The 27,846-nt window shown below is 60.8% G+C and overlaps 2 protein-coding genes and 1 long non-coding RNA gene across 5 annotated transcripts in view; 1 reads left to right on the forward strand and 2 right to left on the reverse strand.

Moving 5' to 3' along the window:
• Positions 1-152: 152 nt before the first annotated feature.
• Positions 153-17,197, reverse strand: AP5B1 (adaptor related protein complex 5 subunit beta 1). Of its 3 annotated transcripts, none has more exons than XM_079787521.1 (3): positions 17,066-17,197; positions 7,123-7,290; positions 153-7,029 (listed from the first exon to the last, which is right to left on the reverse strand). In XM_079787521.1, the coding sequence occupies exons 2-3, from the start codon at positions 7,270-7,272 to the stop codon at positions 4,540-4,542; spliced, it is 2,640 nt and encodes an 879-aa protein (XP_079643647.1). In that variant the 5' UTR covers positions 7,273-7,290; positions 17,066-17,197; the 3' UTR covers positions 153-4,539. The 3 variants fall into 3 exon arrangements, with proteins under 3 accessions (XP_079643647.1, XP_079643646.1, XP_079643645.1); XM_079787520.1 differs by lacking the exon at positions 17,066-17,197 and adding an exon at positions 7,662-7,712; XM_079787519.1 differs by lacking the exon at positions 17,066-17,197 and adding an exon at positions 7,393-7,711.
• OVOL1 (ovo like transcriptional repressor 1) lies at positions 16,020-27,396 on the forward strand. Its single transcript, XM_079787525.1, has 4 exons — positions 16,020-16,386; positions 23,223-23,440; positions 25,746-25,935; positions 26,170-27,396. Exons 1-4 carry the CDS (start codon positions 16,287-16,289, stop codon positions 26,463-26,465), a joined length of 804 nt encoding a protein of 267 aa, XP_079643651.1. The 5' UTR covers positions 16,020-16,286; the 3' UTR covers positions 26,466-27,396.
• The window catches only part of LOC307109024, a 35,488-nt gene continuing 31,981 nt past the window's right edge, over positions 24,340-27,846 (reverse strand). Inside the window, exons 3-5 of the long non-coding RNA XR_013814375.1 lie at positions 27,386-27,534; positions 25,815-25,907; positions 24,340-24,711 (exon numbers count right to left, since the gene is read on the reverse strand). This is a non-coding gene — a long non-coding RNA (uncharacterized lncRNA). The remainder of the gene's footprint in view (positions 24,712-25,814; positions 25,908-27,385; positions 27,535-27,846) is intronic.

Genomic DNA, 27,846 nt, shown 5'->3' on the forward strand with positions numbered 1-27,846 from the left:
TTAGTCCTAGATCATATATTTAGATAAACACACACACATGATCATTATCTCTTGGTTGGATGAAGTGCATTCTCTATCAGATTCCCTTATGGGTGCATAAATACTTGTTGAAAAACACAAAACTGTTTCCTAAAGCCTTGATACTTGGAAGGACAATCCGTGCGAATATAAAAACCTCGGTTTACCCTTAAATGTTTATTTATTTATTTTTAATATATTTTTATTGATTTCAGAGAGGAAGGAAGAGTGAGAGAGATAGAAACATCCATGATGAGAGAGAATCATGGATCGGCTGCCTCCTGCAAGTCCCCCACTGGGGATGGAGTCCACAACCCGGGCATGTGCCCTCGACCGAAATTGAACCCAGGACCCTTCAGTTCGCAGGCCGATGCTCTATCCACTGAGTCAAACCAGCCAGGGCTACCCTTAAATGTTTAGATGATGCTGCTCCAAATGCCGTCTTACTTTTTATGTGCCATTTTGACTTTTTGCCTTTCTATTTGATGTTTCTGCTTGGAGATCTCGGGGATTTTTGTTGAAAAAAAAAATTGGAAACTAATAGTTTTATGAGGATGTCTCAAAGTAAGTTGACTGCTCTGAGTTAATTTTCCAAGGTTCCCAGTGGGCCCTTTGAATGTACAGATTTTTCTTCCTTGGGAAGTTTTTCTCAGAATGCAGCGGTAAATACTGGTGTGGTTCAGCGGTTAGTTTTTCTTCAGGGACCCTAAATGCAAATGGGACTCCTTCTTTGACTGTCTTGTTTTCATGACTTTCTTGTGACCCCTTGAGACTCCTTCGTCTCACTTTCATTCTCATTTTTGTCTCTCTTCAATGCCCCTTATTATATTTTGAGTCTATTCTCCTTTGGGCATCTTGTAATGGAATCTTTATTTCTAGATACTTTTGTGTTTCTTTTATTTTTAAATATATTTTTATTGATTTCAGAGAGGAAGAGATAGAAACATCTCTCTGATGAGAATCATTGATCGGCTGCCTCCTGCACGCCCCCTACTGGGGATCGAGCAACAACCCGGGCATACGCCCTGTTTAGTGTTGTATTACAGCTTTCTTCTGTTTCCAGGCTGCCTTCCCAGGGGATGTGTGTGGACTACTTGGATAGATGATGAGATCCATTTTCTGATATTTTGCAGTAACTCTGTACGAACCTGTTAATCTTTATCTTGTTCGTTTCTGCGCTGTTGGGTGTTTTATAAGATCCCTGTTTAATGCGCCCTCTTCTGTCAACACTGCTGAGTCCAGATTTGTTTGTAGATGGGGGCGGAGTTGTAGGGCCTCTGATTTTGTTTTGTCTTGCAGAACCATGACATTTCTCCGTTTACTTCCCCTTTCACACCCAAATGATTTCTTCTTCCTTTTTGTGTGTTTCAAAGGCTGCCCCCTCAAGTGGTACATACACTCAAAAACCCTTCCCTGCAGGCCCAGCCCTAACCCCCCAGGCACTTCTTAACATGTCCAGGCTTACAGCGGACTTAGTCTTTCTGGTGCTGTCTTGGACCAAAAAGCCCCCTCGCCTTCTTTGCAGAAGTTGTTTTCATGTTACCTGCTGTGTGTCCAGCCGCTGCGATGGGGCTTAGGTATTCGGTCCCTCCTCGCCTAATTTCAGGCGTCAGAGGACACCACCTCTAGAGTCTGGGAGTCTGAGGCCAGGAGGGTCCTTGGTTTGGGATCCCAGCTCCTGTAGTAGGAGGGGCTGGCCGGGGGTGGGGTGGGGGGAGAGCCAGTTTTTGCAGGTGAGCCTGAAAGAGTAGGTGGTTTGCGTGTCTTACCTGTCCTGAACCGGGTCCTGTGGGCTGTGATCCTCGGGGTTTCTGTGGCTTTGTTCGATGGCCCCCGAGGCTGGCAGAGCTGTCTGTATTCGACAGGGCCTCCTCCTGGAAGAGCTGCTTGGGAGATGTGTGAATATCGTGTTGGAAGTTCTTTGATATTTAAACATTTCCGCCACAGCACATTTCCCAGGTACCATAGGAGTCCGGAAAACACACTTGCTTTCTTTTTGACTTCAGATGCAGAGGATGGCATTAATCCTTTGCCCAAGATTAAGATAATTGGCCCATGCAAGGACTCACCAGCCATCCTTCCATCCATCAGCACCCATTCATGCCTCCACAGGTCAAGGGCTGTAGGCTGTCTGGGCACCGAACCTCCTGCAGCACCAGGGGTTGGGGCCACAGCTGGATTACAGTAGCTGTACAGCCCAAAACATGCCCAGGGTGTGACTTAAGGTATACAGCTGCGACTCAGGTCCCAGCCATGGCAGCAACACAGAAAGATGGACAGTCAAGACACCAGAATCGTCCATGTGCCAACAGCATTCACACCCCAGCCCAGGTCCCACAGCAGGCACTCAGTGAGCTCCCCACCATCCAGTTCTGGGTCGACTACTCTACCTTGTTCTCCTACTCCACCCCCAGCCCCTCCCCTTGCAAGAGATGACAGGGAGAGGCAAAACCTGAGTGTGGAGAAAGGAAGCCTGCAGCCAGCTGGGTACCCATGACCCCAAGAGTCACAGCTGTCCTCTGTCTTCAAGAGTAATTCAGCCCTGGCCAGGTGGCTCAGTTGGTTGGAATATCATCCCATACAACAAAAGGTTGCGGGTTCGATCCCTGGTCAGAGCGTTAAAGAGGCAACAGATTGATGTTTCTCTCTCACATCACTGTCTCTCTCCCTTCCCCTCTCTCTAAAATCAATTAAAAAAAAACACTTATCCTTGGGTGAGGATTAAAAAAAAACTCGGTTTGCAGCTATGGTACCTGAGAAATAGGTCCCGCTCATTAGATGCCCTCTGAACAACGTGGTTGGAGAAATGAGGCCGCGGCCATTTGCCAGCTGTGAAGCTCCGTCTTTCTGCAGCAGCGTCCGCTCTCGGGCTTTGTGGGGGTCAAGAGGCAGTGACGGCAGCCCCACCCTATGTTCCAGGGCCGGGCCCAGCTCCCTGGGTGCCGAGCGCTGGACTGCAGGCAGGGAAGGACATCCTGGAACCCAACAGCCCAGCAGTGGCCTTCTGCAGGACCATTCTCCAGCCTCCCCAGGGATTCAAGTACCTGGTTCTGCCTTCGATCCTTTCTGCTGGAAGCAGCTGGAGGTTTGCAATGGCCCGGATCCTACAGCGAGTTGTCACTGGAGCTCAACCTTGGGACAGGCCACCTGACCCGACCTGTAACAGCCCCTTGTCCCAGGCCCTTCTTTCCTTCCCTAGCCGGCCGGCCGGCAGGAGAGGCACGGCTGGGGGCCCAGGAAGCAGGGTGGCATACACGCCCTTCCCCCAAGACGCCAGGGCCCAAGCCTCTGGCCATTCGCCACCAGCACTGCTGACTGCCGCTCCTGTGCCCTCCTGGGGGCTGGCCCCAGCGCAGAGAGGGTGGGGCTGTGTCCCCACGGCCCGTGCAGAGCTTTGCTCTGATTAGTGTGGCAACAGAAACCTGCTCCCGGATGGTAAAACTCTACACCCCGCCCCCGACGCCGTTCGTGCAGGAGATAACCAGTCGATGTCTCTCTAGCATCAATGCTTCTCTCCCTCCTGTCCTTCCTTCCCTTCCACTCTCTCTAAAAATCAATGGGGACAAATGTATATATCTGTTTGCTTGTTTAGGTTAATCCTCACGCAAGGGTGTTTCTCCATCGATACTTAGAATGGAAGGGAGGGGGAAAGACAGAAAAACATCAATGTGAGAGACACATTGGTTGCCTCCCGCATGTGCCCCTACCAGGGCAGGGATTAAGCCTGCAACCCAGGTACATGCCCTTGATCAGAGCTGAACCCAGGACTCTTCGGTTGGAGGGCTGACACTCTATCCACTGAGCCGCAGTGTAGAGCCATACACACACTCTCCAGTGAGGATTAAAAACACACACATCAGAATCCTGAGTATTTTACCTGTTTGGAATAAGGACAAGGGGGGTGATTCTTAGAGGAAGACCCCTAGGTCCACTGATGGGGTAAGGAAAACCCAGCTTCCTTTTAGCCCAGAGCATGGGGCCCCCTCAGCCTTGAAACTGCACTAGCAGGCCCTTCCGAGCTGGCTCCAACCCTCAGCCTGGGGGAGCCGCTTGCCAGAGAAGAGGCCACTGCAGTCTCCTCAGCTGTTTCTAGCCCAAGCTCCCGGGGTCAGGGACCCTGCAAACCTCAGGAGTTGAAAAGCGCGGGCCCACAGGGCAGGAGGCCCGCTCCTAAACTGCTGGGTGGCTTGGGGCGAGGCCAGACTCTCCGGGAAGCAGAGATGAGGAGGTTTTTCTCCTGCCTCCTGGGCAGAGATCCTGGGGAATCCCAGCCTGTGTGGGCAGGAAGGAACGTCGGAGCCCCACAGCCTGGGGGTCCTACTCTAGAAGCTTTCTGGGAGCCTCTGCCCCCATCCCGGTGGTTTTGCTCCCCATTAGGGCCCAGAAGAAAACAAACGAGGGTCACTGGTGAACGGAGGTTTTTAAAAAGGGTCCAGAGGTCTGTCCTGCTCTGCAGCTGCCCCTGGACAAGACCCTCTCAGGGCCACAGTCCTGCTCCCACGGGGCCCGGCCCAGCGGGGCTCAGCCCGCGGCGGACAGCCCTCGGAGGTAGTCCCCCACCAGGGGCAGCACGGCCCAGTCATCCGTCCGCAGGGCCAGGGGCACTCCGTCCGCCTGGGCGGCCTCCAGCCGCAGCAGCAGTTTTGAGTCCGGGGGCAGGCGGATGGCTATGTGGTAGCTGGTGGGGGGCTGGGCCACCACCACAAAGGGCTCCAGGTGGCGTGCCACCAAGGCCTCCAGACCCTGGGGCCCCAGAGGGCACCACAGGCGGCTCTCGGCGCCCTCGGGCAGGCAGGAGTCCCACAGCTCCTGGAAGAAGCCTAAGCTGGCGCCCTCGGGGGGCTTCGGGAAAGGCAGGAAGAGGTCGGCGAACTTCACAGGCAGGGGGGGCAGGTGGGTGTAGCATGTGAGGCCAGTGGACTTGGTGTAAAGAGCACGGATATCCAGCTGTGTGGGGGCCGGGCGCCGGGGCTGCAGGGGCAGGAGCAGCGGGCGGGCCGGGCGGCCAGGGCACAGGCAGGGCACGTGGACAGCCCCGAGGGGTGCATAGAGCTGTCCTTCCGCTCGGAAGCGCAGCTCCAGAGAGTACACTGGCTCCAGCACCTCTACCTGGAGCTGCAGCACTGGGACCGGGCCCTCAGCCCTCTGGGGCCCCACGCTCAGCCGAATCGGGGCTGGGGCCTCCTGCACCATCAGTGCCGTGGCAAAGCCCTGGTTCTCGGCCACCAGTGAAGAGGTCAGTGCAGGTGCAGCAAGGGAGGGGCCCAGGGCCACCCCCAGCTTGGGCCCCGACAGGTGGCTCAGGAGGATGTAGTAGAGGCGGGCGTGGTCCCGCCCATCCGGGTCCTCCAGCTGCCTGGCCAACGCCTGCAGCAAGTCGGCCAGGCCTCCCCCAACACCCGCCCGCAGCAGGGCCCGGCAGACTCGCAGCAAGGCCTGCTGGAGGCCCCAGTCGGCGCAGTGGGCAGCTGCCGCCCGCAGGAAACCGAGGGTGGCACTCTGAGCATCCCTGCCAGCCACCTTTGCCAGCATCTGCAGGTGCCAACGAAGGGCCTCATCCCCACCTGGCCTGGACACCACCTCTTGCCGCAACACCACCCTCAGGGGCTCCCCCAGCTCAGGGGCCACTCGATCCAAGAGGTCAACAAAATGGGGAGCCAGCACAGGCCGGGCTCGGTAGAGCTGGGCCAGTCCGTGGGTCAAGCGTGTCAGCACTGTATGGTGCCCAGCCAGGCAGTGAGCAACGAGGTATGAAGCCTGGAAGCAGAGTGTGGCCAAGGCCCGGGGGCCTCCGGGCAGGGCCGCCCGCTGCTGCAGGCCAGCCAGGAGCTCCTGCAGGTAGTGGCAGGGGCTCTGAGCCGGTCCTTGCTCCTCCTTTTGTTCGTCCTCAGCACAGAGAAGGCACAGCAGGTGCAGGCGGGCCAGGAGGGCCATTGGGTCATGAAGGAGACTGGGTAGGAGGCCACGGCAGAGCTGCGGTTCCAGCAGCAGTGGGGCAGCCTCCTCGCCCGCGGGGCCCAGCGGGCAGTTCTCCGGGAAGCTCAGGAGGCAGTGCAGGTAGAAGAGGTGGGCGGGCAGGGGCAGGGCTGGGTGCTGCGCGGCCAAGGTGAGCCGGCGGAGCAACAAGGCCTCGTCCTGAGCTGTGAACAGTGCCTCGCCGAAGGCCGCCTTCAGTGCCAGGACAGCGTGCAGCAGTGCCAGCTGGGCTGTGCCCAGCAGCCGTACCAACTGTGGCTTGAAGAGCACTGGAGGCTGTCCCCTCAGACCCCGCAGGGCCCAGCCCAGCAACCACAGAAGCTGGGCCTGGGCCACAGGTGTGAGCAGGTACGAGGTGTCCAGAAGCTGGGCCACTGCAGCCCGCAGCTCCCGGGCCTCTTCGGGGCTGGGCTCTAGCGCTGAAAGGCCACACTCCTCCTCAGCTGCCGGCCAACTGGGCGCTTGGGGCTGAAGGTGGGCTTCGCCCTCTTGAGCCAGTGTCCAGTTCCAGGGGCCACCCCCAGGGGGAGAAGCCCTGACTGTGAGCAGGCCCTGCAGGCTGGCCCTGGCCCTGGCCTGTATCACCAAGGTGTTTCGCAGGGCAAGTGCCAGCAGCAGGCTGAGCGGCTGGACAGGGGCCACGGGGCCCTCTTGTCCCAACAGGCCACGAAGAAGCCCCAGGCAGCCCCCCAGCAGCCCCGGCTTGCAGCTCTCCAGCTCCCGCAGGCACTCGCACGCAGTGGCCTGCAGGGGTCGCTGCTCCGAGGAGGGGCCAAAGCCTCGCCCCAGATCACCACCTGAAGCCAAGCCGAGCAGCAGGGGCAGAAGCCGCAGGGAGGCCGCGGAGGTGGGGCCGAGCGCACCTCCGGTCACCAGGGCTGTGGTTGCTGCCAGCAACAGGGGCCTCCGCAGAGCTGATGGCCGTGGGGGTAGAAGGACTAGGGTATCCAACAGGGAGGTGGCAGCTGCCTCAGCTGCAGGGGCATCCGGCCACAACTGGGCTGGGTACTCCAAGCTCAGGGCCAGCATGGAAACCTGGGGATGGGAGATTTGGAGAGGATGGAGTTCAGCGCGCAGTGGGCTGAGGAGACCATATGGGCCAGGGCAGGGGCGGGGCTCAGGGCCTACCTTGGTCTGTTCGCTCAGCTTCTCACTCCTCAGGTCGCTCAGCAGGTCACGACCCAGATCCTCACCCTCAGGAGCTGCCATGAAGGCGGACGGACTGGCCCGGAAGGCGCCCAGGCGCTGGGCCCAGGTTTCCCGGCCCAGGAGCCCCATGGTCAGGCACGTGGGTCTCTGCAGGGAGGAGAGGGGGGGGCGGGGGGGGGGTTCAGGCCGGCGGCCGCGAGACCCGCCAACCCCGAAGGAGGCATCGTCACCCCAGAGCCCTTTGCAGACCTCAGCCTCCCTCGACTACGCGCAAACGCCAGCGGGGACCCCGTGCCTGGGTCCCGAGATAAAACCGAGAGGTTTCAGGGTGACGCGGGGGCGGGCCGCCAGGACCTCTGCGGGGCAGAAACGCGGGAGAACAGGGGCGGGGATGCCGGGCGGGGCGCCAGCGCGGGGTGCGTGCCGAGAGCTCATTAGCCCGCCCGCCCGCGGCCGGCACCGAAACCACAGCGCCGCCCCGGTGCCCAGCGCCGGCGGTAACGGGCGGCCGCGCTTACCTCCCCTGACTCAGCCGCCGCGGGCGCTCCAGCCAGCCGGCTCCTTCCGGGCGCGCGGGGCGGGGCGCGCAGCGCAGGGCGGGGCGCGGGGCGCGTGGGAGGCCGGGCCCGGGCGGGGCGAGGCCGTAACGGGGCCGCCGCCTTCCCCTCCCACCGGGCCGGCAGGTGCCGACTCGCCGGTTTCGCTGGGGCTGAGTAACTGTCCCGCTGCGCGCAGGCCCCCCTTCCCCGAAACCGCCGCAGGCCGGGGCAGGGGCGGTGGAGTGGGGGGCCCCTGCTCCCAGAAGCCGGGGTCCCCTCGCGCGCGAGCTGCGATCCCAGGGCCCCCGGATGGACAGCGACCCCGGGTTGGCGACGATGGCAACCTGCGCGCCCCCCACCGGCGCCCGGGCGCACCGCACCCGTGCCAGCCGCGCGCCCTCCCGGGTGGTGTAGGGTGCGGGCCCTCCTGCTCCCAAGGTGGCCGCTGCGGGTGAACGAGGTGCGGTTCCAGGGCTCCCGCAGGAAGCGCGCCGCGGCCCCGGCTGAACCGGTCGGGCAGGCGCCTCAGGGCTTGGCTTCGCTTCTCCGACGCCGGCCTGGGGAGCCCCCACCCGTTCGGCTTGGGGGCGCGGAGCCAGCGCCCGGGTCACGGCGGGAGGAAGCTGCTGACTTTTGCCAGAGGCGGCACCGACGGTCGGCCATGGTCGCGGCTGCCAGGCCAGCGTAAAGCTGAAGACGAGACCATAAACCGCGATGAGGCCGGAAAACAACGGAATGCAGAGGTGCGGACTGGCAGAGCCTGGCGTGTCACGGGGTCATGACCCCGCATGCCGAGCACCGACCGGGAAACCTAGGCTTCGCCGGGGAAGACCTGGGGCCAAGAAGTGCGGGAACCCAGTCCTCTTGACTTCCAGAGGCTGGATCAGGGCTTTTGGGGGCACCAGGGAGCTGGGGCAGGGGTTCCCTAGGAGCCGCTCCTGGGCCGGGACCAAGGCTGCTGATGCCCCAACGACTGCAGGTTCCCAAGGCACAGAACCCACAGCCGCTGGCCTAACGCCTGGGCTCTCATTAGCCGGCTTTGAAGATGAAACAGACCTGAGCCGTACTAGCAGCTGCTAACTAGTTTCTCTCCTTCCTCCAGGCTTCACAGCTCCCTCCCGCCCTACCCAACCTGCTGCCCTCCAGATGGGAGGAGGTAGGAAGTGATGGGGTAGCTGGAAAAGAGGCTATTGGGGTGCCAGGGGGATGGAGACAAGGATCCACCCGCAGGGACAGGTCCGACTGGAAAGCCTGTCCCAGCTCCTCGGGGCCCTGGCTCCACAGTTGACTCACAGGCGGCAGCCCCAAACCACTTCCTTCTAGGTGCCTCCGTTTCTCCATCTATAAAATGGGAGTGATGGCCCCCCCAAAGAGGCTGTGGGGTGGGGCGGCCTGGCTAATTAAGCCTAAGATGAAAGAGGCCAGGATGAGAGCGGCCCTGGGAGGGAGCCTGTCTGGTTTCCCTGTCTGAGGCCCAGAGGGTGCTGATAACTGCACATCCCCAGCCCTCACCACTCAGAGAGGGAGGACTGATGATTAAACCCCTTTTACAGTTGAGGAGACAGGCTTCAAAGGGTCAGGAAATCTGACGCTGCTCTGGCCCCCACTCGGCCTCTCTGAGCCTTGGCTCCTTCGGGCCCAGGTCTGAAGGGAGGGACCCACACGTGGGGCCCGATGCTGTGGGGGCTCATCCACATGGACTCACGGGCTCACAACACCCCTGAGGGACCCGGATGGGTACCGTTCACAGATGGGGAAAGGAAGGCCCACAGAGGTGCAGTCACTTGCCCAGAGTCCCAGAGCTCCCAAGAAGTGGAGCCTGGACTTACGCACTGCCCCTCGCTGCCCCTGACGTGGCCCTCGTCCCACACCAGCTGCCCTCAACCCTCCTGGCTGTCCAGATCCTGGGCTGGGCCCTGCCCTCAGCTGCTTGCCCTGCTCCCCGGTGGGAGGGTGGTGCTGGCCTGTCCCTGGCACAGGACAGGCACAGAGTTGAACTCAGCTCACCAGCAGTGAGGGCATGAATGTCCCTCAATCTGCAGTTGCAGACTGCCTCTGACGGTGACCTCCCAGACGCCCGGTGTGGGCCGCAGCCAGGTAGCCAAGAAGGGAACTCCCCACTCGATGCCCACACCTCACTGCTTCTCTTCCTGCCCAGTTCCCATCCTCCGCAGTGCAGCCTGGTTCTGGGGAGCTGATAAACACAAGGCTTGGAACAGGGAAAATCAGTTTTCTGAGGGGTCCTGAGCCGCCTTCTCACCTATATAAAGTGGGGGATGCGACCAACCCTTCCTCACAGCACTGGGGGTACAGGGATGTTTTATTTTATTATTATTTCAATATGTTTTTATTGATTTCAGAGAGATGGAGAGAGCTAGAGATGGAGAGAGCTATGGAAACATCGATGAGAAACAACAAAAACAAAAGAAACATCGATGAGAGAGAAACATCACTTGGCTGCCTCCCACATGCCCACTCCCCACCCCCACCCCCCACTGGGGATTGAGCCCCAAATCCAGGCATGTGCCTGACCGGGAATTGAACTGGTGACCTCCTGTTGCATGGGATGACACTCAGCCAACTGAGCCACACTGGCTTAATTAAATGAACTGGGTGACAGGAGATGTTTTAAAGAACATGCCTGAGAGGAAGCAGAGAAGTGGGTGCCAGAGGCTGAGGAATGGGGGTGATACTAACGGGCACTGGGCTTCATTTGGGGTGATGGTTGCACATGGGGAAGATATTAAAAACCACTGAATTGCCGAGGCCGGTTTGGCTCAGTGGATAGAGCGTCGGCCTGCGGACTGAAGGGTCCCAGGTTCGATTCCGGTCAAGGGCATGTACCTTGGTTGCGGGTACATCCCCAGTGGGGGGTGTGCAGGAGGCAGCTGGTCGATGTTTCTCTCTCATCGATGTTTCTGACTCTATCTCTCTCCCTTCCTCTCTGTAAAAAATCAATAAAATATATTTTTAAAAAATTAAAAATAAAAACCACTGAATTGTATGCTTTAAAAGGGTAGATTTTCTGGTGTATGAATTATCTATCTATATATAAAGAGGTAATATGCAAATTAGGCTGGGACGCCGTAATAGGTCACGACCGGACAGGAGGAGGTTGCGCGCGCAGGTGAAGCCGGGAGACAGAGACAGGGGGGCTGCTTGGCTCGGGCAGTCCTGGAGCGGACACAGGCAGGGGAGCCGGGGGGGGGGGGGGGGGGGGGCTGGGGCAGAAGTCAGGCACGGGTCCTGGCCGCCCGCAGAGCCGGTCCGGCCTGACTCCCGGGCACCTCCTCGCGCGATTTCAATAGCGCACCGGGCCTCTAGTTTTATATAATAAAAGGCTAATATGCAAATTGTCCCCTCGGGAGTTCAACCGGGAGACCGGGAGTTCGATCGCTCGCTATGGCATGCACTGATCACCAGGGGTTGGTGTGGAACATGGCAGGCGACCAGCAGCTGCAGCGGGGTGCTGAGGGAATGAGGGAAGGAGGAGGCAGGGAACCTGATCACTGGCCAGGCCTAGGAACCCCACCCGTGCATGAATTTCATGCACTGGGCCTCTAGTATCTAAATAAAGCTACTAACATGGTGTTAAAAGAGGTCCCTCTTGTATGGAACTTTCATGGGGGGCAGGGGAACAGACAACAAAGATGCTGCAAAGAGAACAGAACAGGGTAATGGGACAGAGGTGACCAGGGGACACGGATCTAGCAGGGGAGGTCAGTGAGGCCTCTCAGAAAAGGCGACATTTGGCTGAGATCTGAGTGATGAGAGGCAGTCAGCCATCAAGTAGCGAAAGGCGTTCCGGGCACCAGGCAGAGCAGAGGGTAGGCCTGAGCTGGGAGCAACTTTGGCTTGATCAGTGGACAGAGGGCAAGGGACTCACAGAACCAGCAGAAGGGAGAGGCCCTGAGAATCCGAGATGGTTCCTGTATCGGAGATGGAGAAGGCTGTGACAACTGTGAGGATGAAATAAAGTCTGGCCCTAGCCAGTTTGGCTCAGTGGATAGAGCGTCGGCCTGTGGACTGAAGGGTCCGGGGTTCAATTCCACTCAAGGGCATGTACCTTGGTTGAGGGCCACATCCCCAGTAGGGGGTGTGCAGGAGGCAGCTGATCAATGTTTCTAACTCTCTATCCCTCTCCCTTCCTCTCTGTAAAAAATCAATAAAATATATATTTTTTAAAAGGAAATAAAGTCTGGCAGGTCAGACACGTGGCCACATGGTGAGCCTCACCAGGCGTTCGGCCTCCTCCAACAGGAACCCATGGCTTCCCTGGGCGTTCCCGAGGCTCCAGCTGGCCCAGGGAGCCTGCTCCTCTGCCCACGGCCCCCAGCGCCACCTCAGGAGCCTTCTACCCACACGCAGCCCCCCTCCCTGCCAGCCCTAAGCCGGCTGTGGGTTGAGAGGCCCATGGGCAGAAACTCAGCAGGAGATGAAGGAATCAGTCCCCCACAGCACTTCCCAGTCTGTTAGGGGCTTTGCAGCCTCCACAGTGCTGTCAGACAGGCTGGAAAGGCCATTGTTTGAGCCGAGCTGAGGCCTCGGGGCCAGGGACACACTGGCCTGCTTTAGGGCTGAGCTCATTTTCCGGGCTGCTGGCCTTCCGGCAAAAACAAATTGGTAGCATCATCCGGCAGCTCTGAGGAGCAGAGCAGGAGCTAGGAGCCCCACTTCACAGATGTGTAAACTGAGGCCCAGGTCCCCAGGATGAAGAGCCTGGGGTACCCGACTGGCCAAGTGCTCTTTCCTGCTTGTCCTCTCAGCACATCTCAGCTTCCGGAAGCCCCCCGGCCTGAGAGGGCTTCAGCTCCAACCCGTCCCGGCTCCCCGGAACCCTTCTCTGAGAACAGGAAGGCTGGATGCAAACTTCTCCCTCCACCCCGCTCTGTCCTCGCTTTCCCTGGGCGGCTCCGGATGGCAGCCACGCACTCCGAGGGGCACGGTCTTCACTAGCCTGCTGGGCTTCCGCCTTCCTTCACACCCCTGTCCACTGTGCCCATGAGAGGTGTCCACCCACAACATCCAGAGTCAACGCTCATGGCTGTGCTGGCGCTGCCCCAGGCCCCCCATCACCTCCTGCTCGAACGGTAACAGCAGCCTCCCTTACCGGTCTCCCTACTGCCACCCTCACACACCCCTCCTCCGAACACACTTCATTCCCCCCATTCCCGGACCCGGAGCCCTCCACGCTGGACCTCACACGATGTGGCCCACCTGCCTCTGCAACCCCAGTTCCCACACCTCCGTCCCTTCCCCTCCCAATCCGGCCGCCTCTCCCTTCGGTTCATCGCACACACTAGGCTCACTCCCACTCTGGAGTCTTCGCACCAGCTGCTCCTCCTGCAGGTCAGGCTCCTACCTCTTTCAGGTCTCAGCACCCCCGCCTGTCACCATCCCATCACTGAAGTCCTGTGGCACAATAATATTTCCTTAGCTTTTTGTTTACCTTTACAGGTTATGTGCCTACTGTACAGCTGATGTTCAATAAATACTTGTTGATAAATTAAGGAATGAATGAGTGATATCTAACTGGTATTGTGCGAACAGAGCAGACAGTGTCTTCATGGAGCTCATAGTTTAGCTTCCGCTTTTAGCCAAGTTCGTACACATTGGTTCCAGAGCTGCCCATGAACCACAGGCCACAACCATTAGCCTGAGACAAATCTGACCCACATAGGTATTTTATTTAACTCATTCTATGTTTCAAAATTTTTTGAGTCAACTTTAAACTGATAGCGTCCACATACTAACCTGGAGTTTCTATTTCTCTTGGAAAATGGACAGATGTGGCCACATTGGGTTTCTCTGCTCACTGTCCCTGCCCCTGTAGACAGCACATTCTCCACAGTACCCAGCACCCTCCAGTCTCTCCCTGACAGCCAGCGCCAGCGCCAGTCGCCTCTTATCACAGAATTTGCACTATTGTTCTCTTTATAATAAAGAACTTTGCTCTGGCCTGGCCAGTGTGGCTCAGTGGTTGAGCGTCAACCTATGAACCAGGTCACAGTTTGATTCCCGGTCAGGCCCATGCCTGGGCTCCATCCCCAGTAGGGTGCATGCAGGAGGCAGCTGATTTATGATTCTCTCTCATCACTGAAGTTTCTCTCTGTCTCTCCCCCGCCACGCTCTCTAGAAATCAATGGGAAAATATCCTCAGACGAGGGTTAACAGCAACAACAAAACACAAACAAAGAACTGTGCCCTGTACCTATGTGTATACCAAACGTTGGCACAGGAAAGGCTGAAGGGGTCACATGAATCAAGAAAAACAGGCTATTCACTCATTCAATCAGTATTGCTAAGCCACGATGCCAGGAACAGATAGGTATGAAGAGAGCCACGGACAGCGGGGCCAACATCGCTCCCTCCCTGTGGCCTCATTCCAAACACCGTGTAACCTTCCTTCCACAAGCGGAGACATGGAGTTGCTTCGCAGCCCACGAAAAAGACTGCCCCTTGTACCCAGGGTCACCCCGAAGACGACAACAGGTGCTCACTAAGCACTGACTGTGTGCCAGCCCCCTCAGGTCTGGCACAGCCAAGTGCTCAATCCATCTGTGCTGAGTGAACGAACTAAATGCACCTGTCTCCTAGGCAGACTGTTCGTCAATGTCCTTTCTCCAGGATTTATCAAAAAAGATAAGCACATAGTAGGTGCTCACTTAGGGTCAGTTGAAAGAAGCAGTCTGGGATAAGAGTGCAAGGTTGACAGGCAGACATGGCTGCCTGAAGGCAGATCCCTGGAAAGGAAAAGGAAGGGTGGGGTGAATATAACCCCCACTGCCAAGCCCACAGCCCCTCACAGGGACCCTAGGAGGCAGGTGACAGGATTCTCAGGGGACAAAGAAGCAGGACGGAAAGGAAAGCCCCTTCGCTACCTTACAGGTCCCAGGAAGGAGTGGAGGAGGGGGTTCATTGGCCCCCCAGGCCCACGCTCTCCCCACCCAGCTGGGTGCTCCACAGCCGCCCTGTGGGGGTGGAAAGGGCCGCCGGAAGCCACCCCTTGAAAAACTGTCCTCTCCAACTGGATGCCCGAAAGGCCACCGTCCGCAGGCTACCCGACCCCTCTTCTCACTTGTGACTTTTGAACTGTGAATTCATTTTTCAGACTCATTTCCTCCTAATCTGTTCCGGCAAACATTTAATATGTGAGGAAGGTGTGTGTGGTTGGGCCTACGAGATGTTTATTATGGGGCAGGGAGAGAGCGCAAAAGAAGGGTTCCTTCCCATCCCCGCCCCGACTATGTCAGTAAGAGAAGCTCAGCTGAGGCCAAAGTGTCCGTGGCCCGCCTCACGGAGCCACCAGCGCTCCACAGGTTCCGAGGAGGGTGGGTCTCCCTCCAGCTGGGCCAAGGGTGGGCTCTAGGGGGAAGCCGACATGAGCTTCCTGCCCGGCTGCAGCCAGGCTGGGGCTGACTTCCTACGGAGTCCGCGGCTCTCCGGCCTGGCGGCACCTGAAATCCGTCCATTTGGGACAAAGACGAGGGTGTTTGCGCGTGTGTGAGCCCCGATGACTAAGGCCCTGGCGCCTTTCGGGACCCCGGTGAACTCAGAGCGGTTTAAACGCCCCCTTCCTCCACGAAGCCTTCCACGCCTCCCGGCCGGGGTTCGGCGCTCTCCGCTTTCCGTTGCGGCCCTGCGTGTGGCCGCCCGTCTGCCCACCGGCCGGCGCGCTCCGGGCCCCGCGTGCCCTCCCGCACGGAGCCCGCGCCCAGCAAATGGCTCCGGGCTGAACCACGAAGTGCTCGGCCCAGCCCCTGGGACCCTGGGCTCCCTGGGCCCGGGCCGGGTTCAACAAGTGTGGGCCGGGCCGCCCGTTCCCGCCCGACGGTTTCGCGCCTCCCCAGGGCCCCGGGCGCGCCGGGCCGGGCCGGGCCGGACCCAGTTGGGCGAGTTTCATTTCATCACCCCCAGAGCGTGCGAGCGCCGGTGCAAATAACGTTGCCTCCTCCCCTCGCCTGCTCACTCCGAAACTCCCGAGCTCCGTTGGCGAACGCTGCACCCCGTCGGGGAGGTCTGGGCGGGCGGGCGGCGGCGGGGCTGGTTGGGCAGCCGGGTGCTGGGTGCCCGGCGCCCGCCCCCCGCCCCCGCCCGGCCACCCCGCCCAGGCCGCGAGGCCACCTCACCAGCAGCGGAATGAAAACCGGTTCGACAGGTAACAAATAGGTGGGTTGTCACCGTTATTTCCCAGCGCATGCGCCGTCGCTCCCCGGGCCACTCGAAGCTAATTAGCTCAGATCACCCCCGCTCCCCGCCCCAGCCACCAACACACACCGCCGCGAGCCAATAAAGCGTGAACCCGTCCGTCCGGCTCGCACTTGAGGACGCCCCGAGCGGCCGCGGGGGACGCCAGTCGAGCCGGGAGACGCTTACCTGCCGCTGCCCCCCCGCCCGGTGCACCTGGCCGCGGGGACCTCGTTCGGAGGAGCTGGGACCCGGCGCGCGGCGTCCAGGCCACGGTCTCCGGCGGAACGCGGGGCGCTTCGGCGACTTCTTCCCCGACCTGCCTCCTTCCCCGGCCGCCTCAGCCCCGCCGGGAAGGTGGGACGGCGCCGGCTTTGGTTACGGAAGCGGACGGTGCCGGGCGAGCAGGATTCGAAAATGCCCCGCGCGTTTCTAGTGAAGAAGCCGTGCGTCTCCACGTGCAAGAGGAACTGGAGTGAGCTCCCGGACGAGGAGCGCGGCGAGATCTACGTGCCAGGTGAGCGCGGCCCGAGGCCCGCCGCCTCCGGCCTGGGGCCCCGTCGAGACGGCGGACGCGCGGGGCGCAGTGGCGCGAGCCCGGCGGGCGGCGTAGTCGGGGCGTCGGAGTGAATGTTCCGGCGGCCGCAGCCCCGTTAGCCCGCGGCCCGGGGGGAGGGGAGGGCAGGGGCAGCGGAAGGAGACGCCGGGCGGGGGCGGGGGTGGGGGCGGGGGCGGGGGTCGGGGCCGCGCGGTCGGGGGAGAGCAGTTCCCAGGCCCCGCGGCCGGGCGGGGAGCGGGCGGGTCCGAGGCGCTCGGACCCGAGCGGTGTCCCCCGCCCTCCACCGGCCCGAGCCGCGGCGCAGGGGAGGCAGCCGGGTGTGTCACCGCTCAGGCGACCCTCCACTCCCGCGTCGTAAATCCCGAAAGTCGGGACTTTTATGAGGCGGGAAGAGGGCACTGGAGCGATGCCACTTTGGGGGGCAGGGAGCGAGCTGGAGTTTCGGCTGAGATTTGTGCGAAATGGAAGGGAAGACCCGGAGTGTACGCTGCCTGCAGTGGTCTCTGCCGCCCCCTACCCCACGGCTGGCCGGAGGGTGGCCGCGGGGAGGGCCGGGCGGCGGGGCGCTAGGAGACTGCGGGGAGGGCGCTGGGCTGCACCCCACCGCCCCGAAGACAAAGGTGGGATCCGGGCTCACCTGTGACAAACGCGCCTCCTCGCACCTGGCAGAGGACCCCGTTGAGCTGAGAGTGGGGTTAAGGAGGCCACCCCACAGCCAGGGACCAGGCCCCGGGGGGCTGGTGCACCCCGTTTATTTTTGGAAAACGCCTGGACCGCGGCGTCCGAGGCCACTTGGAATGAGTAACCTGCGTTGCTGCTTCCCGCGGCCGCCGCTTCCTCCCTCAGCCCAGAACCTTCGGTCCCGGCGGCCGCCCCCTCCCCCACCACCTTCCCTCCGGAGAAAGCCGGGCCCCTTCGGAACGCCCCCTCCCCAGGCCGGGGGTGGAGCGGGAGGTGCCGAGCGCCCCGTCCAGCGCCTCCGAGGGGGGAGAGGCTGCAATTAACCAACCGACTTTGACCCTTGATCCGCTGGCTCCCTGGCACCGCCCCAGGCCGGGGAGAAAAGTGGAGACGTGAGGGCGGCGGGGGCCCTGGGAGGGCTCTTGCCTCAGTTTCTCTCCTGAAGACATGTCTGGAAAGGGGGCTGCGGTTACCTGTGTGGCCCGACCCACCAGGGTCCAAAGGCCCGGCGCCGGCGGGATGTTCCTCAGCTCAGCCTTCTCTCCAGCCCGAGACCCTTTCCTCCGGCCTCTCCCGGGGGGTGTGCCGCCGCCTCCCGGGACTCCGGGGGAAACTGACACAGAGGAGGGGGGCCGCCTCCCCTGGAGCTGCATTAGCCCGTGGGCCCGGGCGTGTTTACCGTTTCTTGCTCCCCACGTTCCCTTCCCTGGCAAGCTGGCGGGTGTTCCAGGTCCAGAAGGGCCGTGAGGGCCGGCGCCCCCTCCCTCCTGCCTCCTCCCTCACCTGTGTTTGACTTGCTGCTTAGCTGCCCCCTGGGATCTGATAAACTGAACTTGGACTGTGGTAAAGGTGAGCCGAGAGCCTTGCAGGAGACTCGGTGTGCTGTTATTTTTAGTTTATTTCACATCCCAATCAGGAACAGATCATGTGTTGACTTTTACAAAGGACAAAGAAATTCCGTTTGTTGAAATCATTGACTTCCTTTCGCCTAGTGATTTTCCCCACCACAGTTCTGGCCGCCACCGAGCGGGTGGCTGAGGAGACCTACACCCCAGGGTTGTCCCGCCGGGTGCAGAGGAGGGCTTCTGGGTGTCTGTCCCCTGCTGCTGTTATCCCAGGGAGGGCGGCCTGCGGGCCACCCGCTCTGCAGGATGGTCCCCAGACCTCGGTGAGGGTCTCATCTGGACGTGCAGGGGAGAATGTGTCCTCGTCGCTCTGCAGGGAGAACCCTGTGGAGTCAAGTAAAGGGTAGAAGTTAAAGAACTTAATTTTGTCTCAAAAGCCATGTGGCGCATTGGAGAGTTTTCCCACAGTTTTTGGAAATGAGAAATGGAATGTTCTCGGGCCACGCTCGGGTGCCCCAGATGGCTGGAGAGTGGGGGGGCTGGCCTGTCCCCTGGCTGGGCCATCCATCACCAGTCGACTGTGACCCCAGGAGCCGGCTGGGCACGTTTCCATCACCCCACCTCACAGCCTGGGCACGTTGTGACCCGCTAAGCATTGACCCCATCCATTCCCCCAAGAGAGGCGCTGCAGGGGCTGGGGACAGGGAAGCGTGAGGTCTGCCCTTCCCGCCAGGCCCTCCGAGACCCTTCAACACCAGAGAGCAGAGCGCGCAGAAGGAGTTGTGTTTACTGACTGAAGGCCCTGGGCCCAGTCCCACCAGCACGCCAGGCGCTCTCCCCGAGGCACAGTTCAGGAGGTTCCCCAACACACTCCCCAGGGCAGAACCTTTCCCTTGGGCCTCATTCTCCTCCCAAAGCCAAGGACCAGCCCAGGAGTGGCCGGGGGCCACCGGCGGTGGGAGATGGCTGCGCTCCCGCTGGGCGGTGAAGGGGTTTGCAGTGCAGGTTGAGATGCTGCCTGCTGGTGCCCTGCACTCCCCTCTCCCCCTGCTCTCCCCCGGCGCGTCTCCTTTGTTATGTCAATGCTGACTGCTAGGGCTGGGAGTAATGCTCATTTCTTGAGGATGCCCCCACCCCTTGTACCCGGGGGCTGAATTCCATTTCCTGGACTGAAGGGGAAGCTCCAAGCACGTCCCCCAGGGCGTTAAGTGCAGTCTCCACCTGGCAAGGCCAGAAAGGCTCTTGAAGGTAGAGGGACCCGGGGAGCTGGAATGACATGAGCATCCCAGGGCCTCTTCCAGGCCCCCTACCACCCCCTCCTCTGCTTCGAGCCTCTGCTGCCTGCTCTGCCCGTTCCTCAGCACATGCCCACCCGGGGAGGCAGGCAGGCTACTGCGCAGGAGACGGGTGTTTCCTCACCTGGCCCGAAGGCAGTGCGGGAACTTTAGAAAGGCCACGAAAGTCAGCTTTGGGTCCCAGAATGCATGTGTGGGGGTGGGGAGAGAGTAGGCCTCCTGTGATCATGATGATCATGATGATGATGGTTTTTTTAAATGTATTGATTTGAGTGGGAGAGAGGGAGAGAGACATCAATGTGTTGTTCCACTATTTGTGCATTCACCGGTTGATTCTTGTATGTGCCCTGAATGGGGATCGAACCTACAAGCTTGACTTATGACGATGCTCTAACCAACTGAGCTACCCAGGCAGGGCTGGTGATGGTTACTCTTGTGATTCCTGGGAAGTGTTGGCAGTGAAGGACTTGTCACCAGGCTCTCCAGGGAGCAAGGCTGGGAGGGTAGACAGCCAGACAGTGGATGGGGACAGAAGAGCAACTTGGGCCTGGGCAGTGGGCTCGATGGGACTCCTACCTGTCCCATGGGGTGCCGTCACCCAGGCTGCCAACCTGTTTGTTCCTAGCTTGGATGACCCAAGGCAGAATCCTGCCAGACCATTTGTCCCAGAAAGAGAGCTGTGAGGACAAGTCCTCGGCACGGGGAGGACGGGAGCGAAGCACGGGCTTGGTTAACGTCAGGGTTTCTTTTTAACGCGGTTCACTTCCAACAAGTCTTGTGTGGGGCCCGCAGGACGGCCGGCCCTGTGCTGATGGAGGGTCGGAAGGATGCAAACGGGGCATAGTTCCTGGTCGGGGCGGTCCACCTAGTGTGAGGGCTGAGTGCACAGTTTCAACTTCATTACAGACACGGTACGAAAAGTGGGTGGGGGGCGGGGAAAAGATAAGGCCTGAGAGAAAAACGGGGTGATCACAGAGTGGAAACACCAGGCCGAGGGACAGACCCATGTGTTTCCAGGGCTGGCACTGGCTTTCTTTCGGGCATTGCTCGCTGACCTGCTGGGGCCGGAGGAGACGGGCACACACCCCTGCCCTTGCTGATAAGGGTGTCGGGCTGCCTAACACCCACCTGGGCTGTACACTGGGTTCCCCCCACCCCATTCAGAGCCAAGTGGACGCCCACCCCCAGGTCAGCACCAGCACCAGCTCCGTGGTCAGAGGCTGTGCATCCTCGCATCTGCTTCCCTCGCTCTCTCTCCCCAAGAGCTGGGACCGGACCTCCTGCCAGCCCTGGCCTGAGGCCTTGGAGCAGGACCTGGCACTCTGTCCACTATTTGGCCCAGTAGCTTAAAAAAAGATTTAATCCTCGCCTGAGGAATTGCATATTGATTTTAGAGAGGGGACATGGAGGGGAGGGAGGGAAACTGATGTGAGGGGGAACATCGATTGGTTGCCTTCTGTATGTGTCCCGACCGGGGATCGAACCCGCAACCTTCCGGTATATGAGACGACGCTTCAACCAACTGAGCCACACCGGCCAGGACGGGCCCATTGTTTTCAATCCAAGAAAGACAGGACTTGCTGAGGGTGAGGGAGGGGAAGGCCCTCGGATGGGCGGCTGCTCGGGCCTGTGCCCTCAATGTCATGCAGGTGGAGGCAAGTTGGGCAACCGAAGGGGAACCCGCAAACCCCCTGAGGGAGTGAGGAGAGGGCCAGGCTGGTTTGGCCTTGGCCTTGCCACACGCCACAGCTGTGGGCGGGCAATGAATAGCCACAGCGGCCACCGCCTTGCCGGAAACATCTAATTAGGGGACAGAGGTGCACCAGGCGGGCCCAACCAGTTCTGCTTCCTGCCTCCTGCCACTCAGTGACACTCAGTGACAGGAGCGGCACGCCGATGAGCACTCCCTGTGCGTGCGGCAGCATCAGGGACACGCTCGTGGGGGTGGCAGGAAGACAGGTTTGGCAGGGTGGCTGGGATGAGGCAAACATCCCCACCCTGGCAGCCAGGAGGCTGCCCCTCGGTGGAGCTAGAGGAGGCAGGAGGCCAGGCCAGGTGGGCGCACACGTCCCCAGCTCCTTAGCACCATCATGTCAAGGTTTCTGTGTAATGAGAGAGGCAGGCACAAACTGGATCCTTAGAACACTACCCATGAGCCCCACCTGTCAGAGAGGGAACCCGAGCCACACCAGTTCACCTCACCTGCTGGCCCTCCTCCCGCTGCCGCTCCATGTGCACGTGTGGCCCGGCTCCCACTTTCCCGAGCCTCACGCCCGCCCTCCTGCACCGAAAGACAGAAGGAGAGAAGTTCCGGTTTGTCTCTACCTGGACTGAGAAATGGAAATTGTCATTCAGCTTTGAATTCGTGGCCAAGATCTGTAATAGCTGCTAAACTGCCAACCTCAGACACGCCCCTGTGCCCCCCGCAGCCCCTGTATATAGACAGCTGCCCTTGCAGCAAGACAGGAGTCGTGCCTCCCCCGCCCCCACGCCCCACTTGGGCTTGCTGGCCGGCCTTCCAGGGCCTGGGGAGGCGCCACGCCATCTCAGGGGCCCGGCCAGGGCCAGGCGCTGGTGAATCAACTCCCGGAATGAGGTGGCTCATTAAAGTCCCCCGGACAGACGGACGCCAGTGCCCGCAGAACGGGTTTGGGCGGCGGGCCGCGCATTCTTCCTCTGTCAGACCTTTGTTGTGTTTTGAGGGGGCGAGAGCCGGGGCCTCTCCCGAAACTTCGGTGCTCTCACATTCACCCTCCATCAGCGCGTTCCTCTGCCTCCCCCCACGTCCGTCTGTCCACCGGGCCTCGTCGCAGTGGCCTGGGAGAGGAGGTGAGGGCAGAGCCCTCCTGCCCGGGTCCCCCTGTCTCTCCAGCTGTGGGCAGTGCCTTGTCATGGGCCCGACACCCAACTCACCCTTCTAAGTCCCTCCCCTGAGGCTCACTCGTCCTCACGTGGCCCTCTGGGTTTTTCCTTCTGTGGCTTGGAAAACGGTCCTCACGGGTGGGTTTTAAGTACAGAGCTTTGCCTTTTTGGAAGAAAATGCTCAACTAAACTGAAACATTAGATTGGTTGCCCGGCCGCCAGCTCGGAGGCTTGTTTCCTCTGTGTCACTCGGAACTCTTCCTCCTCCCGAGTGGGTCCGGGGCCAAGCCTCCCCGGCCCGTTCGGTGTGAGGTGCCTGTCGGGAGCGGTCATGTCAAAGGCTGCCAGGTATCGGTGCCGAGGAGGGCGGCGGCGCCCAGGAGGGCGGGCCCAGCCTCACTGTACAGCGAGCGGTCCTTGCTGTGGGGGAGGGTTGCGTAACAGCTGGGCAGGTGCCCAGGAGACTGTTACGCAGCATCCACCTGCTGCTCCCTGACCTCCTCCCTGCTCCACCCCACCTGGCCTGTTTGCCTGCCGAGCTGGGCCAGTGGGAGTGGGGACCCTGGAGCCCTACTGGGCTACAGCAGCAGGGACCGCCAGTCCGGAGGAGGAAGGGGCTAGGAGCACCCAACCCCCTAAGGCCAGCAGCTAACCTGCCTGGCGGAGAGGCCCAGGGTGGCCCAGGCCACCAGGAAGTCTCCGGGGCAGGATGAGTCCCTGGGCGCAGGCCTCCAGGGCTGCCCTTTGTGCTTGCAGGAGCCTGGATGAGGCCTGGAATCCAGAGGGCCGGGCCCAGGTGGGGCAGGCAGACTACTCTGGAGGGATAATTGGCAGGGCAGGTTTGGTCCTCCCAGTTCCGCTAAGACACAAATTACTCAGCGGGCAGGCCTGTGGGTCGAGGCGCTTGGCTGGCGTCACCTGTAATTACCTTAATGGGGCAGGAGGGAGGTGCAGTGTGTAGTGGGCTGGGGGTAGCCCTGCTCTGCCACATGCCTGCCAGGGGCGGGATGAGGCTCCAGGTTCCAGCCAGCTAATTGCCAGGGAACCTTCCTGAAATCCCACTGAATCCCCCTCCCCACTCAGCCCCTCATGGCCATTCTTCTCTCTGCAGTCAGCCTGGGCTTCTATCCACCACAGCCCTGCCCGGAGCCGGAGCCATCAGTGGCTGAACCCCCTTCTTGCCCCCTGGCTTTGGACATGAGCCTTCGAGACTCCGGCTACAGCGTGGCCTCTGGACCCTGCGTGGTGGCCCAGCTGCCCTCTGAAGACATGGGCCGCCTGGCCGACCCCCAGAGCAGAGACCACGGCTTCCTGCGCACCAAGATGAAGGTACTGACCTCGCACTGTCGCTGAGGAACAGCCGGGAGATGGGGCACAAATGAGACCTAAGTGGAGACCGGCCTGGGGTCTGGGCCCAGGTTTCTGCAGAGTGACCCTCGCTGGGGCATAGACGGGCTGGAAGAGAAGAAAAGTGGCTCTAAGTGAGGCTGCCATGCTGGGAAGAAGCAGAGGGTTCAGAAGACATTTAAGCCTGTGGAGTCCATTCTGGGGGCTTAGTTTCATTTCTGGCCTCAAGGGGAGCCACCTCTTTACACCGAAGTCCTAGGAAAATCAGGGAGACGTGAGGCCGGCTCAGCACCTTCTCCTGGGGCCCCATCCGGGCAGCGATGCGAGGGAGGTCTGGAGTCCACCTGGTGGTTGGCTGTCTGCTGAGGCACGTGCTCGGCCGTCTCCACCTCACCCACTGCCACTCGAGGCCCTGCGCATAGGGCAGGCCTGGGGCGCCCGCTGTGCTCAGCAGTGGAAGCGGGGGTGGGGGGGGGCGCCCCGCTGTGCTCAGCAGTGGGAGCGGGGGTGGGGGGGCGCGGCGCCCGCTGTGCTCAACAGTGGAAGGGGGGGGGGGGCGCGGCGCCCGCTGTGCTCAGCAGTGGAAGGGGGGGCGCCCCGCTGTGCTCAGCAGTGGAAGGGGGGGCGCCCCGCTGTGCTCAGCAGTGGAAGGGGGGGCGCCCCGCTGTGCTCAGCAGTGGAAGGGGGGGCGCCCCGCTGTGCTCAGCAGTGGAAGGGGGGGCGCCCCGCTGTGCTCAGCAGTGGAAGGGGGGGCGCCCGCTGTGCTCAGCAGTGGAAGGGGGGGCGCCCCGCTGTGCTCAGCAGTGGAAGGGGGGGCGCCCCGCTGTGCTCAGCAGTGGGGGGCGCCCCGCTGTGCTCAGCAGTGGAGGGGGGGGGCCCCGCTGTGCTCAGCAGTGGAAGGGGGTAGGGGCGCCCCGCTGTGCTCAGCAGTGGAGGGGGGGGCCCCACTGTGCTCAGCAGTGGAAGGGGGTAGGGGCGCCCCGCTGTGCTCAGCAGTGGAGGGGGGGGCCCCACTGTGCTCAGCAGTGGAAGTGGGTAGGGGCGCCCCGCTGTGCTCAGCAGTGGAAGCGGTGCGTGTGCCCCGGGCTTGAGGAGCGCCCCTGCGGCAGGGCTGCCTGGCTGGGCCTGCCTTCCTGAAGCTCGAGGCTGGGAGGCACCCGCCAGCATGGATCTGGTGGGAGCGTTCTTGAAGCGCCGTCCACGTGCCAACAGATTGGGGAAATTGGCAGGGGAATCCTGTTCTTCCCTGTTTCCTGCGGAGGCCAAGTGTGTGTGGTAATGAAAGGGGAACCACCGAGATGTGTGCTGGGCTGGCCAGAGAGCCAGCACTGTCGGCCCCCTGGTCCCCACACCGCCTTCCTCCCAGCCTGGGGCCCCAGTGGACAGGGAGGGACGCAGAGAAAGCGCTCCGGAGAGCGGGTGCTGGAATGAGTCCTGGTCTTTTTTATTTTTTATTTTTTTAATATATTTTTATTGATTTCAGAGAGGAAGGGAGAGGGAGAGAGAGACAGAAACATCAATGATGACAGAGAAGCATTTATCGGCTGCCTGAGAATTGAGCCTGCAACCTGGGCATGTGCCTTTGACCGGAATCGCACCCTGGACCCTTCAGTCCACAGGCCGACGCTCTATCTACTGAGCCAAACCGGCCAGGGCGAGGCCTGGTCTTGACCAGCTGGCAATAAGGAGATTTACCCGGTGCCAGAGTGCCGAGGAGGAGGTGCGGCGTGGCAGGTGCACCCGGAGCTCAGGGAGCTCAGGAGGAGTTGCAGCGATGGCCACCCACCAAGTACAGGCAGCCTCAGAACATGACTCCACTTGGGAATAGATTTGAGATTTTCCACAATTACAAAGGACAAAACGAAAAATGCTTATAAGCAAGCAAGTCATCAGGTAGCTAAGGGACTCAAACCATATGTCAGGCCTGGCCCAAGTAAAACCAGGGGCAGGGCTGACCTGGAGGGGCCCCAGGCACCCAGCGGTGGCTTCAGCCGAGAAGGGCTGTGCAGGAGACAGTGTTGTGGACAGTTCCCCTGTCCCAAGGCATAGAATGAGGACGGAGAGCAGAAACGACGGGGAAGATTTGGGCTCAGCAGAGGGGAGAATGTTCTAGCAGGAGAATGTTCTAGAAGCGCTGAGGATGAATGGGGCTGTTTCTATAGGGAGTTCCCTGCCCATCCAAAAAAGAGGGGCGGGCTGGCAACCTGGAAAGGGGACTTGGGAAGCATCTGCCAACCTGCAGTCCTGACTGCTGGGTATCTGTCACAAGGACTGTCCTTGCCCACAGGTGACGCTGGGCGACAGCCCCAGTGGAGACCTCTTCACCTGCCACATCTGCCAGAAGGCCTTCACCTACCAGCGCATGCTGAACCGCCACATGAAGTGTCACAACGACGTCAAGAGGCACCTCTGCACCTACTGCGGGAAGGGCTTCAATGACACCTTCGACCTGAAGAGACACGTCCGCACCCACACTGGTGAGAGGAGCCCTTGGCTGGCGCCTGCCTGAGGCCACGTGGGACACTCAGCAGGCCTGCTGTCTGGGGGCGGGGGGCTGGGAGGGCGCCGGAGCTCAGGGCAGTTAGGGCACTCGGGGAGCTGGAGATGCACAGGCCTCCATCCCTTCCTCTTCCCCAGCGTCAGGGGCCGGGCCTTTCTGTGCCCGGGAAGCTGCTGCCAGGTCCCTGACGCCCGCCCTGTCCTCCTCGCAGGCGTGAGGCCCTACAAATGCAGCCTGTGTGACAAGGCCTTCACGCAGCGCTGCTCCCTGGAGTCTCATCTCAAGAAGATCCATGGCGTGCAGCAGAAGTACGCATACAAGGAGCGGCGGGCCAAGCTGTACGTGTGCGAGGAGTGCGGCTGCACGTCCGAGAGCCAGGAGGGCCACATCCTGCACCTGAAGGAGCACCACCCCGACAGCCCGCTGCTGCGCAAGACCTCCAAGAAGGTGGCCGTGGCCCTGCAGAACACCGTCAACTCCCTGCTGCAGAGCAACCACCACCTCTGAGTGCGCCGTCCGGCCCAGGCAGGGCCGCCCCTGCGGCCTGGCCAGTCCGCCTCCCGCGGCCTCCTGCTGGAACACTGGTGATCGGGACTGGAGCCCGGGACGTGTGCTCACTCGGCCCCGCACTGACCTCTGCGCATGTCGGCCTTTTTGTATTTTGGGCGGAGGCCGATCCAAGCCTGTGTTATGGGCAGACGGGCGTGCGTCTGGGGCAGGGGCCAGGCCAGGACTGCCTCTGAGGAAGCAGCACACCCGCAGAGCCAGGAACTGTCCCGGAGGAGCGTGGTCCTGTGACTTTCTGCCTCTGGAGCAGAGGGTGGGGCTGCTGCCCCCGTGGACGGCAGGGTCAGGAGCACTGGCAAAAGGCACCCTGAGAGACGGCGGTGGCGCTTGGCGATGACCTGCCTGGCAGTGCTTCCGACGCCCAGGGCTGCGGGGCTCTGCCCTCGGCGGGGCGCGTGCGCAGCTGAGGGTGTGCGCGCCTGCACACACGGGAGGCCTTTCCACATATCACCTCATTTAAAAATCCATGACAAGGTGCCAAGGAGGTTTTATTTCCTTTTTTTAAAGATGACAAATGTATAGATATTAATATATTTTTGGTGCTGATGGCGACTATTTTTAAGAGAGGATGAAGCTGGCTTATCTCTCTCCCACGTGGTTCTATTTATCCTGGACATTTCACGTCCTCTGTGCCGTGGCTCTGGGGTGGCTGCCCTGACGCCCCGAGCTTCCTACTACCTGGTCCTTCCTCGGGCCTTGCCTGGAGGATGCACTGCCCTCTCTGGTCCCCTGCCACCGGGACAGCACATCCCCTCTGCTCTTCCCTCCCACGGCTCTGCCTCCCTCCCACTGCTTTCTAGGCAGCCTGGGCCGACCCAGGGCCTTCTGATCAGACAACAGACTTGTGCGTAACAGCTCACGGTTGTGGAGGTCGAGGGCTTGTCCGGGTCTAGCTTCAGGGGTGAGCCAGGCGGGGAGAATCTTTGAGAGGCCCGGAGCCGTGGCCTGAAGCACAGAAGAGTCCAGGCCAGGCCGCAAGGCCTGCTCTTTTCCTGGTTGAGTCAAAAACCTGAGAACAACAGCAAAAAATTGGGACAGAATTATAACCAGACACATCAGAAACCTGTATCGGGAGGACAGTATTAGATGGCTAATAAGTTATATTTGTAGCCTTTTTTTCTGACTGTTTTTCAAGTAGCATGGCTGGGTCACGAGCCAGTGGCTCCAACTGAGGGACTCAGCCAGGCTCCCTTAGCTTGGCAGGTTTCCTGCTAATAAGAGGAACGGGGTGTGGGTCAGAGGGGAGAGCCGGGCAGGGGTTGGAGAAGGCACACTTGAAAGCAGTCCGCAGAACACACACTGGGCCGTCCGAAGACGTGCC

The sequence above is a fragment of the Cnephaeus nilssonii genome, assembly GCF_951640355.1.
Source record: "Cnephaeus nilssonii genome assembly, chromosome: 13".
In the NCBI taxonomy this organism is placed as follows: domain Eukaryota; kingdom Metazoa; phylum Chordata; class Mammalia; order Chiroptera; family Vespertilionidae; genus Cnephaeus; species Cnephaeus nilssonii.